The following is a 14,153-nucleotide window of genomic DNA, read 5'->3' as shown; positions in this document are numbered from 1 at the left end:
CTTACCCTGGAACTCCCTAACAGCACTGTGGGTGTACCTACACCACAGGGACTTCAGCAGTTCTAGAAGGCAACTCACCACCACCTTCTCAAGGGCAATTAGAGATGGGCAATAAATGCTGGCCTAGCCAGCGATGCCTGCATCGCGTGAACAAACCAAGGAGAAAAGTTCTTGGTCAGCTGACTTAATATCTCCTTACATAGACCAGTGTCATGTCATGTTTTATAAGACTCCTGTGAAGTGCCTTGGGATGTTTTATTGTGTTAAATGTGCTGTAAGTTTTGTTGATGCACATCAGTAGGAGACTACAGGATGGGAAACAAAATAATTAAAACCTTCCAACAAAAAGTAAAAATTCCTCATCTTTGTGTCATCTTTGTATGCTGCATGTCATGTGTTGGCCCAAAGTGAGCAAACAGCTTAGTTCCTGGCTTTTGTAAACAGCACTGTGTAACCACTAATCAGAAATGTGCCATCCAGTCACGGGTTGAATTGTTTATTCATTCTCCCGATGGAAAATGACTCCCACTCCGAACAGTCTGACCAGGATTGTGAACTGTCATGGGAGTTAAGGAGGAAACAAAGACTATGGCCAGAATTTTCCCGTCGGCGATTTGGGGGTGGGGCCCGCTTGCCGATGGGAAAATGACGCGGGATGACTTAAGGAGGAACCCCCGACGTCATCCCGGTCCCTTTAAATTTTTAGGAAGGCGGGCAGATAGCTGATTTCACCACATGAGGGAACGTGTCAGGAATTTTTTTTTTCTAATTTTAATATTTGCCTCAGAACAGCCCATCTCCCTGAGGCAGCACTTAGCCTCAGGGAGATGAGTGCGCTCTTTCGTGCGCATGCGCGAAAGAGTGCACTCTCAATTTAGGGATTCCCCTCCACCTGCACAGGGAGCGCATAGCGCTTCCGTGCGGATGTCACGCTGGGCGGGCCTTAATTGGCCCGCCCGCATAAAATGGCGCCTGTGCGCCCCTGCAATTGAACTTCGCCTCCGACGGGGGGAAAATCCTGCCCCTGGTGGCTGTGGGCAATTTTGATCTCCATAATCCAAGGAAGAATCCGCTTGCCTTAGATGCAGTATAGTGAAGGTTCACTAGATTTGTTCCTAGGATGAGTGAGCTGACCTGTGATGAGAGGCTGAGTAAATTGAGCCTCTACTCTCTGGAGTTTAGAGAATGAGAGATTATCTCATGGAAACGTGTACAATTCTTCAGGGGCTTGATAGGGCAAACACTGTGGGGTCCTTTCCCTTGGATGGGGAATCTGAAACACAGGAGCACAGTTTCAGGATAAGGGCTTGATCATTTAGGACTGAGATAAAGAGAAATTTCTTCACTCAAAGGATTGTGAATCTTTCGAATTGGCTACTTTAGAGGGTTGTGGATGCATAATAGTTGAGCAGATTCAAGCTTGAGATAAAGTTTTGGTCACTCAGCGAATCAACGGATTTGGGGAATGGATAGTGCAGTGGCTTTGATGCAGAAAATCAGACATTATCTTGAATGGCAGAACAAGCTTGAGGAGCCTAATGGTCTATTCCTGCTCCCATTTCCTGTGTTCTTATGAAGCAAAAACACACTATGCTGTAAAGAGTATATGCTTTTTACTTTCATGTTTTAACCTAATACTTAGATTGTATTAGCTGCAGTGAGCTTCCTTTTGGCTCCAATATCGGATGGTCAATGGACCATATGACTAGGTATGCTTCTACTTTTTATGTATTGGTCACTTAGGCTGTAATGAAAATTAACTTTTTAATATTGCTTCATTTTAGGTGCCAACAGCTAGTGCAGCTGTTGAGGGAACATCTGCACTAAATCGTGTCAGATGGGCATCAACTGGCAGGGAGGTGGCAGTAGGAGATTCAGAAGGACACGTGTGGGTTTATGATGTTAGTGAGGTAATTAACAGACTTGTTTTTTGTTATACCATTATTTTTATAATTTGTTTAGTTGGTCTGATTTCACTGGTTGTTCATGCATATTATATATGTATTTGAAATTTTGCATTCTCTTAAAATCTCAGAAATGTAATCTTGCATTTCTGTGCTAATTTTAATGTTCTACTTGGAAGATGTAAAAACTGGATATGGCTTTGTTTCTTAAAGTTTATGTTACTTCACTAATTATATTTAGCATTGTGATCATTATATGCATTGACTGATATTTCCTGCTAATGATTCTTATGCAGATGTTCATCACTCATCAATTGCATGGAGCTTATTCACTATCATTGGCCACTGTGGTCCCACCCAATCAACCAATACCAAAAAAAACAAACACAATAAAATTACCCCTCCCTATTCCATTATAAAAAGACTGATGGCATGACTTGATTTCAAATTAGTAACCTCCAGCATTAGATGACTCTTACTTCTGTTCACAGGGCCTGAGCAGTTTATAAATCATAAACAATAAATCATTGAAATGTATTTATTAAGATTTGATTGTTCTTTCATGCTAATTTATTTTTTTAAAGTTAAATATGTAATTTTTTTTTAGCACTGAGAGGCAATTTACCTACAAGTTTCCAAATATTCTGATAATATTTGTCTGTTTGTTTTATATAGCATTTAAAACACGCTTTAATTAGTGTTGTAAAGTCCATCAGTAATCATCTGCCAAAGGCGAATCTTCACTAAATACATGTTTGAGCTGTAAGAAAAAGGAAGCCTCATCGATGATCATTTGAGCATTTAGTGAAGAGGCTTTTTAAGTTTTGAGAAATTATGATCGTATGTCACAAATGATTGATCGAGAAATATTTTAATTATAGTATTTCTGTTGAAACTACATGTTAAATGTTTTGCAGTTGGCCACTTCCACTGAATGCATAGTTCTTCAGTTAACTGCTGTAGATCTGTACCGCTCCTTAACTCAGCCTACAAGAGTTCAAGATTACATTTTCTCCATAAACTAGCATATCTAGAAAATGACAAAGTCAAATACTGAAAGCCACTTAGTCATTCCAATTGCTGCTGCTTTCTCAGATAATATTCACTGCCATTCCCAGCAATTTTCCCCAAAGGTATGCTTTCTTAGAATTGTTTCTTCTATGAAGGTTCCTTAATGCTGATATAACTAGTTATTTCTAACCTGCCCTATAGCACAGATTCACAGTTCAGGCTGCAATAGTGTTCCACTTCATTTTCCCCTCAATACAAATATAGTTTTCTAATGCTGTATCTATTTTTCTGAGTGCATTTCTCGAAAAGTAATTTATTTGAACAAGCCAACAATAAACAGACAAAAATCAAAATATGAACTACCGTTTTCAAACCTAAATGCAAGTAGAGCTTAAATTTTATTTGGAGTTTTGATTTACCATCCATTAAGGATCCAATGTAAAATGTAATAAATAATTATAAAAATATAGAATGTTCACTTGTGCAATTCTGTTGCAATTAATAGTGGAAATGCTTTTGAATGAAGTTGTTACAAGATGTTGTAAGTTCTCATTCATGGCAATTCAGTTTTTTCGAAGATTGAGTCTTCAGTTTCAAATCAGTCATTGTATATTTTGTATTCCTGCTAAGTCTTGTCCCATTTTGAAATCTGCTCAACTTGGCCACAGTAATACGTCTGTTTGACCGATTGTTAAGTTGAAGCTCAACAAATAGTGAGGCTTTGTACTGTTCCAGACAACAATAAAACATTGATTATTCAAATCATTTGATTATTCAAAGTTTGCCCTTCCATTCAAAAAACTGTCTGGATCATTTTTTTACTGATCACTGGATAATGGAAGCATACTTAAACAAAGTAAAACTCTGCTTTTTTTATTTCTTAAAATGTAGGAGGAGAAGTTAGTTGCTCCATCTTTTAAAGAGACCTTCTTGTACTGGTTTCAGAATTTACAATGATTTATAGAAACCTCAAAGCTTGTCATATAAAGCAGAAGACTTTTTTTGCCAAGCATTGAATTTTATTTATTATGGTAATTAATGTAGTGGAGAAGCATTTTATCCAAGTAAAGAATAACTTAATCAACATTATATTTTACTGATCTCTCGAAGGTGAAAAATTGGGAAATTTAAAAAACTTTTAAATATTTCCATTAACTTTGTTGTTTCCAGTGTGTTTTGATTTTGCCTCATCCTAAATTACTATTCTGCTATTTATTGTAATCATGGTGAACTTTAGACATATTATTAATCCTGTCTTTGCAGGCTAATACAAATGAAACCATTGCAAATTAGAAATATATTTTACTATTTTATTAGCCATTTCTTGAAAGGTGAAATTTTGGAACAGAAAATATGTGCCACACTTGGGCATCCATTGTCATGGTTTAATTTGAAATGCATCAAGTTTAACTTTCCAAAGCAATTTTGCCCACCCGAATTCAAAATGTTTTCGTTGCAGTAATAAGATTTGGCATTACTTTCAAAGCCTGGTTTAAGACTATCTTCTGACAATGCAGTGATTTTTAACAGGGAAAATAGAAACATAAAGGAGTAATTAAACTGGATTTGCGACATTGTAAAGATAATTTTTGAATAGCCTGGTTTAATTTTAATGCAGTATTTCCTACCAAACAAAATATAAAATAAATATGAAGACATTATTTGTTTTACATCTTTTCACTGCTAATGATTTTTTCTTCATTCTGTATGTGTATTACACTTTAATAGGACTTTTGATCATATCTGTAATAAATTTTATTTCTGCCAATTATTGTTTCATAAGTTGCTCAGTTTTTACAAGAAAATTTGTCTACTTAATGTATATGTCAGTGTCATGTAATCAGATGAGTTGGCTGCATGTGGGAAATGTTAATTGGTGATATTGCTTAGTTTCTTTCTCAAGATGTACAATAGCTTAAGATAAATCGTAACAAAGGGGAATCTAACAGTACCTTTGGTGGCCCAGCCAGCTTGAGGGTCCTGGTTTACCAATTGGTTGCCAAATGTTCTCATGCTAATGCTACACTTTAATAAGCTAACTACCAGAGCGTCAGCAGGACTCTATTTAACTGTTTTGTGGTGTACTCTTTAACAGCTAAAGTATTAAATTAAATTGAGTCTCACCTGCAGGAAGGTATTCAGCGTTCCAGATAAAGTGCCTGCTAATATTCTGGGGTTTAAAAATTGGATTGAGTTTAAATTATACAGGAGAGCTCTTTTAAATCAGAAAGGACGTAGGTGCCAAGGACCCATTAAATCTGTCCTCAAAGCACTTCCATTTGGATGTTTGTCAATAAAATCCTTTCATTTACACAATGATTAAGCCTTGTCTCTACCAAATATCAAAATTCCTTCTCAGTTAATGGCAGGTTTCCCAGTAGCTCATTAAGTAGTATGTTTGTTTTATCCTTTGCAAAAAATTTAGAATGCTTAACCCATGGCACAGAAATTTTTAGAAGTGTGTCTAGACAGCAAAAACCAATCTTTGCTAAATGTCCTGGGGCAGAATTTTCCCATAAAATGACGCGCGGTGACGTTGGGCGAGCGTCCCGACGTCACTGCACGCCATCGCGATATTTCATTGGGCAGGCGCACAATGATGTACAATGCATGCCCGCCATTTATTAATGGGCCACTTAAGGCCCTTGACTCACCAATCAAAGCCGATTTTCGGTGCCTGTGCAATCTTTGGGTCGGTGCACAGGCGCAACGGGCAGGCGGGTAGGACACATTTGTATAAACCTCATCCACGGGTGGGATAAGAGGCCTCAGTGGGGCCACGAGTGTGCACTGTCAAGTATTTATTTTTCAAAGTTATTGAAACTTGCCTGTGTGATCTGCAGTACTACAAAACGCATACCAGCTGCTTTGTCTGGGCTCAACCTTCAGGTCAGCACTCTGCAGTGAGGAATCTATTCTGGGCCTGCAGTTTTCAGGAAGCCTTCCCTTAGCCTGGGAATGGGAGCTGAACTGTCCACTGGAGGCAGCTTCTCTGAGGAGGAAGGGAGGGCTAGAAGGGGGAGGAGGCCAGGAGTGGACAATCAGCCTCCAGGGGAGCCACCTTTGGGAGGACAGATGCAGGCACAAGGGGTGCAGGGCAAAGAAGTGGACTAAGGCGGAAGGGGCCACATAAGACGCCACTATCCTGCTGCCAAGGTATACAGGTAGCGAAGCAGCTACCTCAACATGTCTGAAGTGCAGTGCTGAAGGAGACTCCGTCTCTCAAGTCATCTATATCTGTCAGATGATTGGGCCTGAGATCTCCGCCAACTATGTTGCTGGATACCCCATGCCAGTGGCTCTGAAGGCCACAGCTGCCCACAGCTTCTATGCCTCTGGCTCCTTCCAGGGCTCGGTGGGTGATCTTTGTGGTGTCTCCCAATCAGCTGTCCACACTTGTGTCAGGCAGGTTACAGACACTCTGTTCAGCCATGCATTGACCTTCATCCACTTCTGTTGGGACCAGGCAAGCCAGGCACAGCGAGCCAGAGGCTTCGCGGCCATTGCTGGCTTCCCCTGCTTCCAGGGTGCAATCGACTATACACATGTGGCCATCAAGGCGCCAGCAGGTGAGCCCGGTGCCTTCGTCATCAAGAAGGGCTTCCACTCCATGAACGTGCAGATAGTGTGTGATCATAGGATGCTGATTTTACAAGTCTGTGCAAGGTACCCAGGCCGTTCCCATGATGCCTACATCCTCAGACACTCCCAGGTGCCGGGGCTCTTCAGTGCTCCAGCCCGGCTGGATGGATGGCTGCTGGGTAACAAGGGTGGCTCATGACGCCATGCCTCCACAAGGGCTGTGGTGGAGAGAACCATCGGTCTTCTCAAGATGCGCTTCCAATGCCTGGACCGCACAGGGGGCGCACTCCAGTACCCCCCAGATGATGTGTCGGTGATAGTGGTTGCATGCTGTGCTGTCCACAATCTTGCGCTGGAAAGGGGGGGGCGCTGTGGATGATGAAGACGTTGACGCATTGGCTGCGGCTGCACACGTTGAGGCCAGCAGTAAGTCCAAGGATGAGCTGCACAGGGAAATGCTGAGGGGGTAGACGCTGACCCAGGCATACTCCAGGGAAGCAGGGACACCTGGGAAGCTTTAATCCAACGAACCTTCAGCTAGCACACCACAGATGGACCACCAGGACCAGCCTGGGCTGTAGGCTCGACACTTGACACCCAAGTGCAAAATTTGCCAGATTTGGAACAGTAACTAAGGACCTTATAAATAAAGCTGAATGTCCAACAAAACACTCATTACATTTTTGAAAACCATCCACATGTAGAAGAAAAGGGGCAATTTCAGTCATGGTGACATATCTGAATTTAATATGTGAAGCAAACAAACTTATGCAAAAAAAAAGACAATAGTGTTACAAAGCAGAACAAATCATAAGGACCTCATCTCGGGCCAAGACAAAAGCACCAGTGAAAAACCCATGGTGTGCCTAAGGTGCCTTATGTTTACATTTTCAAGTGCTACATCTTGGTAGGAGTCGCATCTGAGACAGCCTGCTGACTCTGCTGTCCTGTTGGCCTCGATGACCTTGGTGGTCGTCCTCTGGCCCGTGGAGACTGTGCTGGCCCCGCCTGGGAGGGAGTGACCAGTTCCACAGCTGGCACCTCCTCAGTTGTCGCAGCATCACCGGATGCTGTGGTCACTGGCAGAGGGGCGGAGAAGCTGCCACCCTCATCCGGAGTGCTTTGAGAGGAGCCCGCAGAGACGACAGGCAGCTGCTGCGCCGACGTGAAGTCACTGCGGCCTCCCTGCTCACCGTGGATGGATGGGCACCGAGCTGGGAAACTTGATGCCCAGACCATCTCCCACACTGGCAGTGATCAGCTGAGGTCAGTACCGATGTGAGGGCTTGCTGGTCAGAGCGCATCCCCAGGAAGCCATGACGGGTCTCCTGGAGGAGCCTCTCCACGAGAGTCGCAACTCTCTCCATGGAGGACGCATGGCGCTCGGACATGTGGCTCATTGCTTCGGCGAGCATCTGCGTAGACTCCTCCACCACGGAGACCAAGCCAAGCATAGCCTCATGTATCACCCCCAGATGCTCCCGCACACCCGGCTGCATTTACTGCCCCTGCTGCATCGCGGACGACTCCAGAGGCACAACATCAGGCACCAACTGAGCATGTGCCTGGTCCCCTGCAGTCCTCCAATTGCTGGCGCCATGGCCACTCTCTGTCTCTGCCAACTCCTCCAGCGACTGCAAAGTGCCCTCACCACTGTGCCCCGGGACACTAGCCGATGTTCGAATTCCCACCAAGGTGCAAGTATCGGCGCTGGTGTCTGCCTGGCAGAGATGGTGTGACGCTAGTGAGACTTCAGGCCCCTCAGGTGTGAGAGGGGGCCTCTGCTGCTCCTCCTCCTGGCCCTGCTCCGATGATGCCGAAAGGAAGAACAAGGACAGTGAATCAGTTAACGTGGAGATAATGTCAATGTGCATCCCTGTCCCCCGGGTCATTATGCACTCATCCTTCCATAAGCAATGGTCAAGCCATGTTGCAAAATTAAATTAATTAACGTTCAGCACTGCCATGGCTGTTGGGAGAACAATGTTTACCTCACTGTTGGGCATACATAGCTGGCCATGGCACCCAGCCTCACCGTCACCAGTGGACCTGGGTGCATAGCACCTCTCCAAATCCAGGGCCTCCTGCTTGAAGCGGCTAAGAATGGCGATCTGCGCCTGGCCGCTGCCAGTCCTCGCACGCTCTGCCGCGTTATGAGCATTCTTCTCCTGAAAAGGAGAGAAGAGCATTGATTAGTGCAAATTGTACATGGACTCATTTCGCGCACGGCCCACCCCAACCAGAGTGGAACATATCAGGGCTCCAGTGCCTCCTCACCCTCTGCTGCCGAACACTCACACAAAGATGCTAGGCCTGTTCCCCACCTCCCCACCCCCTTGGACACATGCTGCCTACATCACATTAAGCACCACACGGTATATCCTTCCATTGCAAGGAGGTGCAAGCACGTGGAGTGCAGAGCGCAGCAGATGGTTCGTTGCCACGCCACCTTGAAGCTCCCCTCTCGCCATGTCTTCACCCTGACTTGGACATGTCCTGGAGTTCAAGCACTGCGCCTAGGTGCAGCTCCTCCAGGTTGCCCCCAAACCAGTCATTTGGGACTCAGTGTAACACATGCTGTGGGGGCAAAACACATTTCTTCATCACCCTCTCAGGCTGGCCTCAGCACGGGCAATACCTGCTGGCCCACTCAGCAAAGGACACTTGCCGTCAATGATCGAATGCAGCCACTACACTCAGACTTGGGGGTGGGGGCAGCAAGGGGTAAGCTGACCTGTTGGGTTAAGTGACCAATGCCAAGTTGGTACTCACCCTGTCAAAGTGCAACAAGTCATTGAAGCGCTTACAGCACTGGATCCAGGTACGCCGCACCACATCGCAGGAGCTCACCACCTCCACCACCTCCTCCCAGGCACGCTTCGTCATGTGCCCGCCTCCAAATGTACCTCAGGGGAGGACATTAAATTCTGCCCAGTATCTCTCCATAACTCAGCAAATGGATTTTAAGATCCATTGTCTCACCTAATTCCACCTCAAGATCACCCCGTGTCATACAAGCACCATCTTCTTTGAATTTAGTCAACTACTCATTTTGTACATGTTCCATTCCACCATCGGTAGTTGCTCTTTGCCACTGCCCTGCCCTCTGGAAATCTCCCATTACCTTGACATTGTCATCCACTTCCACCCTTCCAAATCCTTGGGCTTTTTTGTTCACTTCCTTGCCTTTCATCTTACTGCGCGGTGCCCTCTTTCATAACCTGATGTGGATGTGAGGTGTTTTATTGAAGTATAAACTGTTGTTTCAAAGTCAATTTTTATTGAGGGGTGATCTCACATTGTGAGAGATTCCACTTCACTCTTGTTGATGGGTATTGAAACCCCACACCAAGAATACATTCTGTGCCCTTATCACTTTCAGTGCTTCTTCCCTTATGGACATTAGTGAACTTGATGGGTTTTTACAACAATCAATGATAGTTTTATGGTCACCATTACTGAGACTAGCTTTCAATCCAAAATTATTAATCAATTGAATGTTATTAATATGGAATTTAGATGTTCAATACCATTCACAACGCCTCAGATACTGAAGCATCGCTGTCCATATGCAGCAAGACCTGGACAACTTTCAAGCTTGGGCTGATATGTGGTGCGGATGTTACTTGCCACTTAAGTGCCAGGGAATGCCAATTTCCAACAAGAGAAAATCTAACCATCTCCCCTTGACATTCAATGACATAACCATTGCTGAATTCCCCCACTATCACCTTCCACTAACCAGAAACTCAACTGTACCAGCTACATAAATACTGTGGCAACAAGAGCAGGCCAGAGGCTGTGAATTCTGCAACGAGTAATTGACCTCCTGTCTCCCCAAAGTCTGTCCACCATCTACAAGGTACATGTCAGGAGTTTGATGGAATGCTCTCCACTTGCTTAGATCAGTGCAGCTTCAACAATATTCCAGAAGCTCAATACCATCCAGGGAAAAGCAGCCTACTTGATCAGCACCGCATCCACCATCTTAAACATTCACTCCCTCCACCACTGACACAATTAGCAACACATACAATGTGCAAGAGGCACTGTAGCAACTTGCCATGTCTCCTTTGACAGCACTTTCCAAACATGTGACCTCTATCACCTAGAAGGACAAGGGGAGCGGTTGTATGGGAACTCCACCACCTGCAAGTTTCCCTCCGAGCCATACACTATCCTGACCTAGAACTATATTGCTGTTCCTTCACTGTTGCTGGGTCAAAACCCTGGAACTCCCTTCCTAATAGAGCTGTGGGTATACCTGCGTCACATGGACTGCAGTCATTCAAGAAGATGGCTCACCACCACCACCACCTCGACGGAAATTGGGGATGGGCCACAAATGCTGGCCTACCCAGTGATGCCAACATCCCTTGAAAGGAAAGGAAAAAACCTCATCACAGCTTTGGTTAATTTGTAAGCTTCGCTTTATAAATGTATAATTCAGTCTGTACTTCAAAATAATGTTAAGGGAGAAAGTGGAAAGTCATTAACAAAAACAAAAAATGCTGGAAATACTCAGTAGATTAGGCAGCATCTGGAGAGAGAAACAAAGTTAATATTTCACATCTGTGATGTTTCTTCAGAACTGGGAGAAGTTACATAACTGTTTTTGAGCAAGCGAAAGTGGAAGCGTGTGAAGAAGAATGTTAGGAGAGGTCTGTGATAGGTTGGAGCTCAGGAGAGATTAAATGACAAAAGGTTTCGTGTTCCAAGGCCAAAGGGAATGGTAATGGAACAAGTAAAAAAACAAAAGATGTGTCTAGAAGAGGTGTGAATGGCAGGATAGCTGTCATCTAAACATAAAATGAAGGAGAGAACAGAGAAATGAAAGGAAATAAAAGGCAAAATAGCACATTGCAAAATGAGGGGAAAGGTTTTGATCTAAACTTGTTGAACTCGTTGAATCCAGAAGGCTGTAAAAGTGCCCGATGTGTTCTTCCTCCAGTTTGCATTGAGTTTTATTGGAACACAGTACCAGGCCAAGAACAAGAAGGTCAGTGCGGGAGCAAGGTGGAGAATTAAAATGATGAGCGACATAATTCCGAGGTCACACTTGCGGACTGAACGTAAATGTTCTGCAAAGTGGCCACCCAGTCTGCGTTTGGTTTCCCCAATCTAGAGGAGACCGCATCATGAACAGTGAAGACAGTATATTAACCTTCTAGCTAGGTCATTAGATGTAAGTAGTACTTTCCGTACACACCAGGAAGCTTAAGTCACATTCTGTATTGAATTGGCCGATGATAGCTAGGATGGCAGTTGTTGCAATTGGCCTCAAGATCACTGGGCTAAGAAGGGGGAATTTTGGCTGCTACTGCACCACAATACAGTGATCCTGCTGGAAAGTATTCATGTGGGGGTTCTCGATGAGAATGGAATCTGGCTTGGCTGTGGTATTCTACATTTGAATGGTCTACAATTACTCACTGTATTGGCTCATACACAAAGAATAGTTCTTTCAATGCACTATCCTTAAAAACAGTTTTAATTGGATTTGTTTTTTATATTATTGTAAATTGAAAGATCTTGAAAGAAAACTGCAAGTACACCAGCATGTTTGTCTAGTATGTTGGTTCATGTAGTTTTTAAATTTTGCCAAGCAGCAATGTATGAGTCCTGCTGAGGTTGCTATAAAGGCAGATGAGGTGGAAGTATCTTCTGATGGCAGTACTTTTCCTTCTGTCATGTTTGATTCAAAACTGCTGAACAAACTGACCTCTCATGAACAGGAGTTAATGCCTCAAATTCCATTGCAACATAAACTTGATGAGGAATCACACAACCTTTTTTTTGATAAAAGAAGCTTCTTTATTTTTTGTTGGTCGCTGCTTCCCAGTGATAGGAAATTCAGCCCAATTTGCCACAACACCAATCTACTGTACCATTGTGTTGCTTTCCTTTTCCACACTAACCGTCCTTGTGGTACCTATCTGAATTAGATTACCAATTTGTGCCCAATTATAATTATATTTGTGCTGCAAGCTCACATCCATTGGGAATGGACTGAGACTGGCCAAACTTGTGTACATGTGACCTTTATAGCAAGCAGAAAAAAGACTTTCATGTAGTTTTAGTTAAATTCAAATGCAGCTTCTTGACATGAAAGGGCAATGCATTACCTAATTCCTGCTTGTAGTGGAATGTTAAATATAAATATTAAAGAAGTACAAAATGCTCTCGACACGCTCAGCACCCAATGATATATTACACAGTTAATGGCTCTTGGTAATAGTTAAATGACATTTACTGCAGGCTAGTGATTTGAAGCCTTGACATCTTGTTACATTGCCAAAGAAATGTTTGAGCCTTTATGCCTGTTAACTTATTCTGTTCAAGCTGCCCACAGTTAATCCTAATGTATACAGCATGTGAATGAAAGTAACCTTGACCAATAAAAAAGTTTTAAAAGAAAATGTAAAATGAAATAGGTCAGTACAGTTACCACATGAATAAAACAGGAGATGAGTTATCTCCTTGAAAGCTTAAGGATTGAGGGTTAGGAATTTTTTTTTTGAAGAGGTGACGTAATTCCACTTCCTTCTCATTCACAGCAATTGGCAATCCCTCACAGTGATGAATGGGCTCGTTTTGCAAGGACCCTGGTGGAGATCCGGGCTAACCGGGCAGATGCTGAAGAGGAAAATGTTGTTGAATTGGCTGTACAGCTGTAAGACATTATCTGTACCCTCCTTGCCAGTCCAATGATGCTATACTAAGATATGCCAGTGTAAAGTGCCATTTATGATGAAAAGCTGCTATTATTAGTTTTACCATTTCACACTTCTAGTATGTTTAACAATATGTAAAGTGTGTTTAAAAACAACACAGCATTATGAAAATTACTGCTCAATTCTGTGATGTTAAATGAGTGTCATAAATACTGAAATTGCATAATGCATTCATTGATGCCTTTTAACTAGTTAGTTGTATTCAATGACTATAAGCCCATAGTTAAAACTTGTATTCGCATGCATGTATTGCATAGATCTATTAAACACATTTGATGCCAGATATGATGATGTACAGATGTGGTGAGCTACACTGTATAAGACTGAGCCAAGAATTTCAAATATGGTGTTTTCACACTGGTAATGCACATTATGAATGGTTGTACTGTATGAGCATTGCTGCTCCATATTTATTAAACTACTGCATGGAAAATACTAGGAAATCATTAAAATAAGCTATCCTAGAACAAACCTGTGTCTCCTTTATTGTCTTTCTTTGTACATTTCTGTTTTCTTCATTAAGTTCAAGCATTAGAGGTCATGATGACTCTCATTTAAAGAAATTAATATTTTCCCAAAAAATCATCCTCACAAGTGATTTGGTAGCAATTCCCACTCAAGTAGGAGTTTTAAAAGTCCATTATCCCAAAAGCGCTGTAAAAACAATGCACATCTCCTGTTGTCATCTGCATACCAGTTAACATACTGATATTTGAGGTTTGAGCACTCGTATTTATCAGCACAATTGACACACAAATCTGCTTCAAAAATTATATTTTAGCCCTCTCCAAAAAACTTGCTACTGTTCAAATGAAACTTGATTTGAAGTGGCTAATGCAAGATCAGATTAATTCTATAGATGCATAATTTTCCCCCCCCCCCAGACAAAGCTTATTTTTATACATTTTTTAAAAAAACTACA

The 14,153-nt window shown here is 42.8% G+C and overlaps 1 protein-coding gene across 5 annotated transcripts in view; it reads left to right on the top strand.

The window, feature by feature from the left end:
• Positions 1 to 13,702, top strand: part of dync1i1a (dynein cytoplasmic 1 intermediate chain 1a) — a 326,943-nt gene extending 313,241 nt beyond the window's left edge. For all 5 annotated transcript variants that reach the window (XM_078538780.1, XM_078538775.1, XM_078538777.1 and 2 more), the window contains 2 exons: positions 1,785 to 1,910; positions 13,055 to 13,702. In XM_078538780.1, the coding sequence (XP_078394906.1) occupies positions 1,785 to 1,910; positions 13,055 to 13,174 (246 nt within the window). In that variant the 3' untranslated portion in view covers positions 13,175 to 13,702. The remainder of the gene's footprint in view (positions 1 to 1,784; positions 1,911 to 13,054) is intronic.
• Positions 13,703 to 14,153: the final 451 nt, after the last annotated feature.

The sequence above is a fragment of the Cetorhinus maximus genome, chromosome 3, assembly GCF_964194155.1.
Source record: "Cetorhinus maximus chromosome 3, sCetMax3.hap1.1, whole genome shotgun sequence".
In the NCBI taxonomy this organism is placed as follows: Eukaryota; Metazoa; Chordata; class Chondrichthyes; order Lamniformes; family Cetorhinidae; genus Cetorhinus; species Cetorhinus maximus.
The sequence above is the reverse complement of the archived record's forward strand: the minus strand, read 5'-3'. Positions and strand labels throughout refer to the sequence as shown.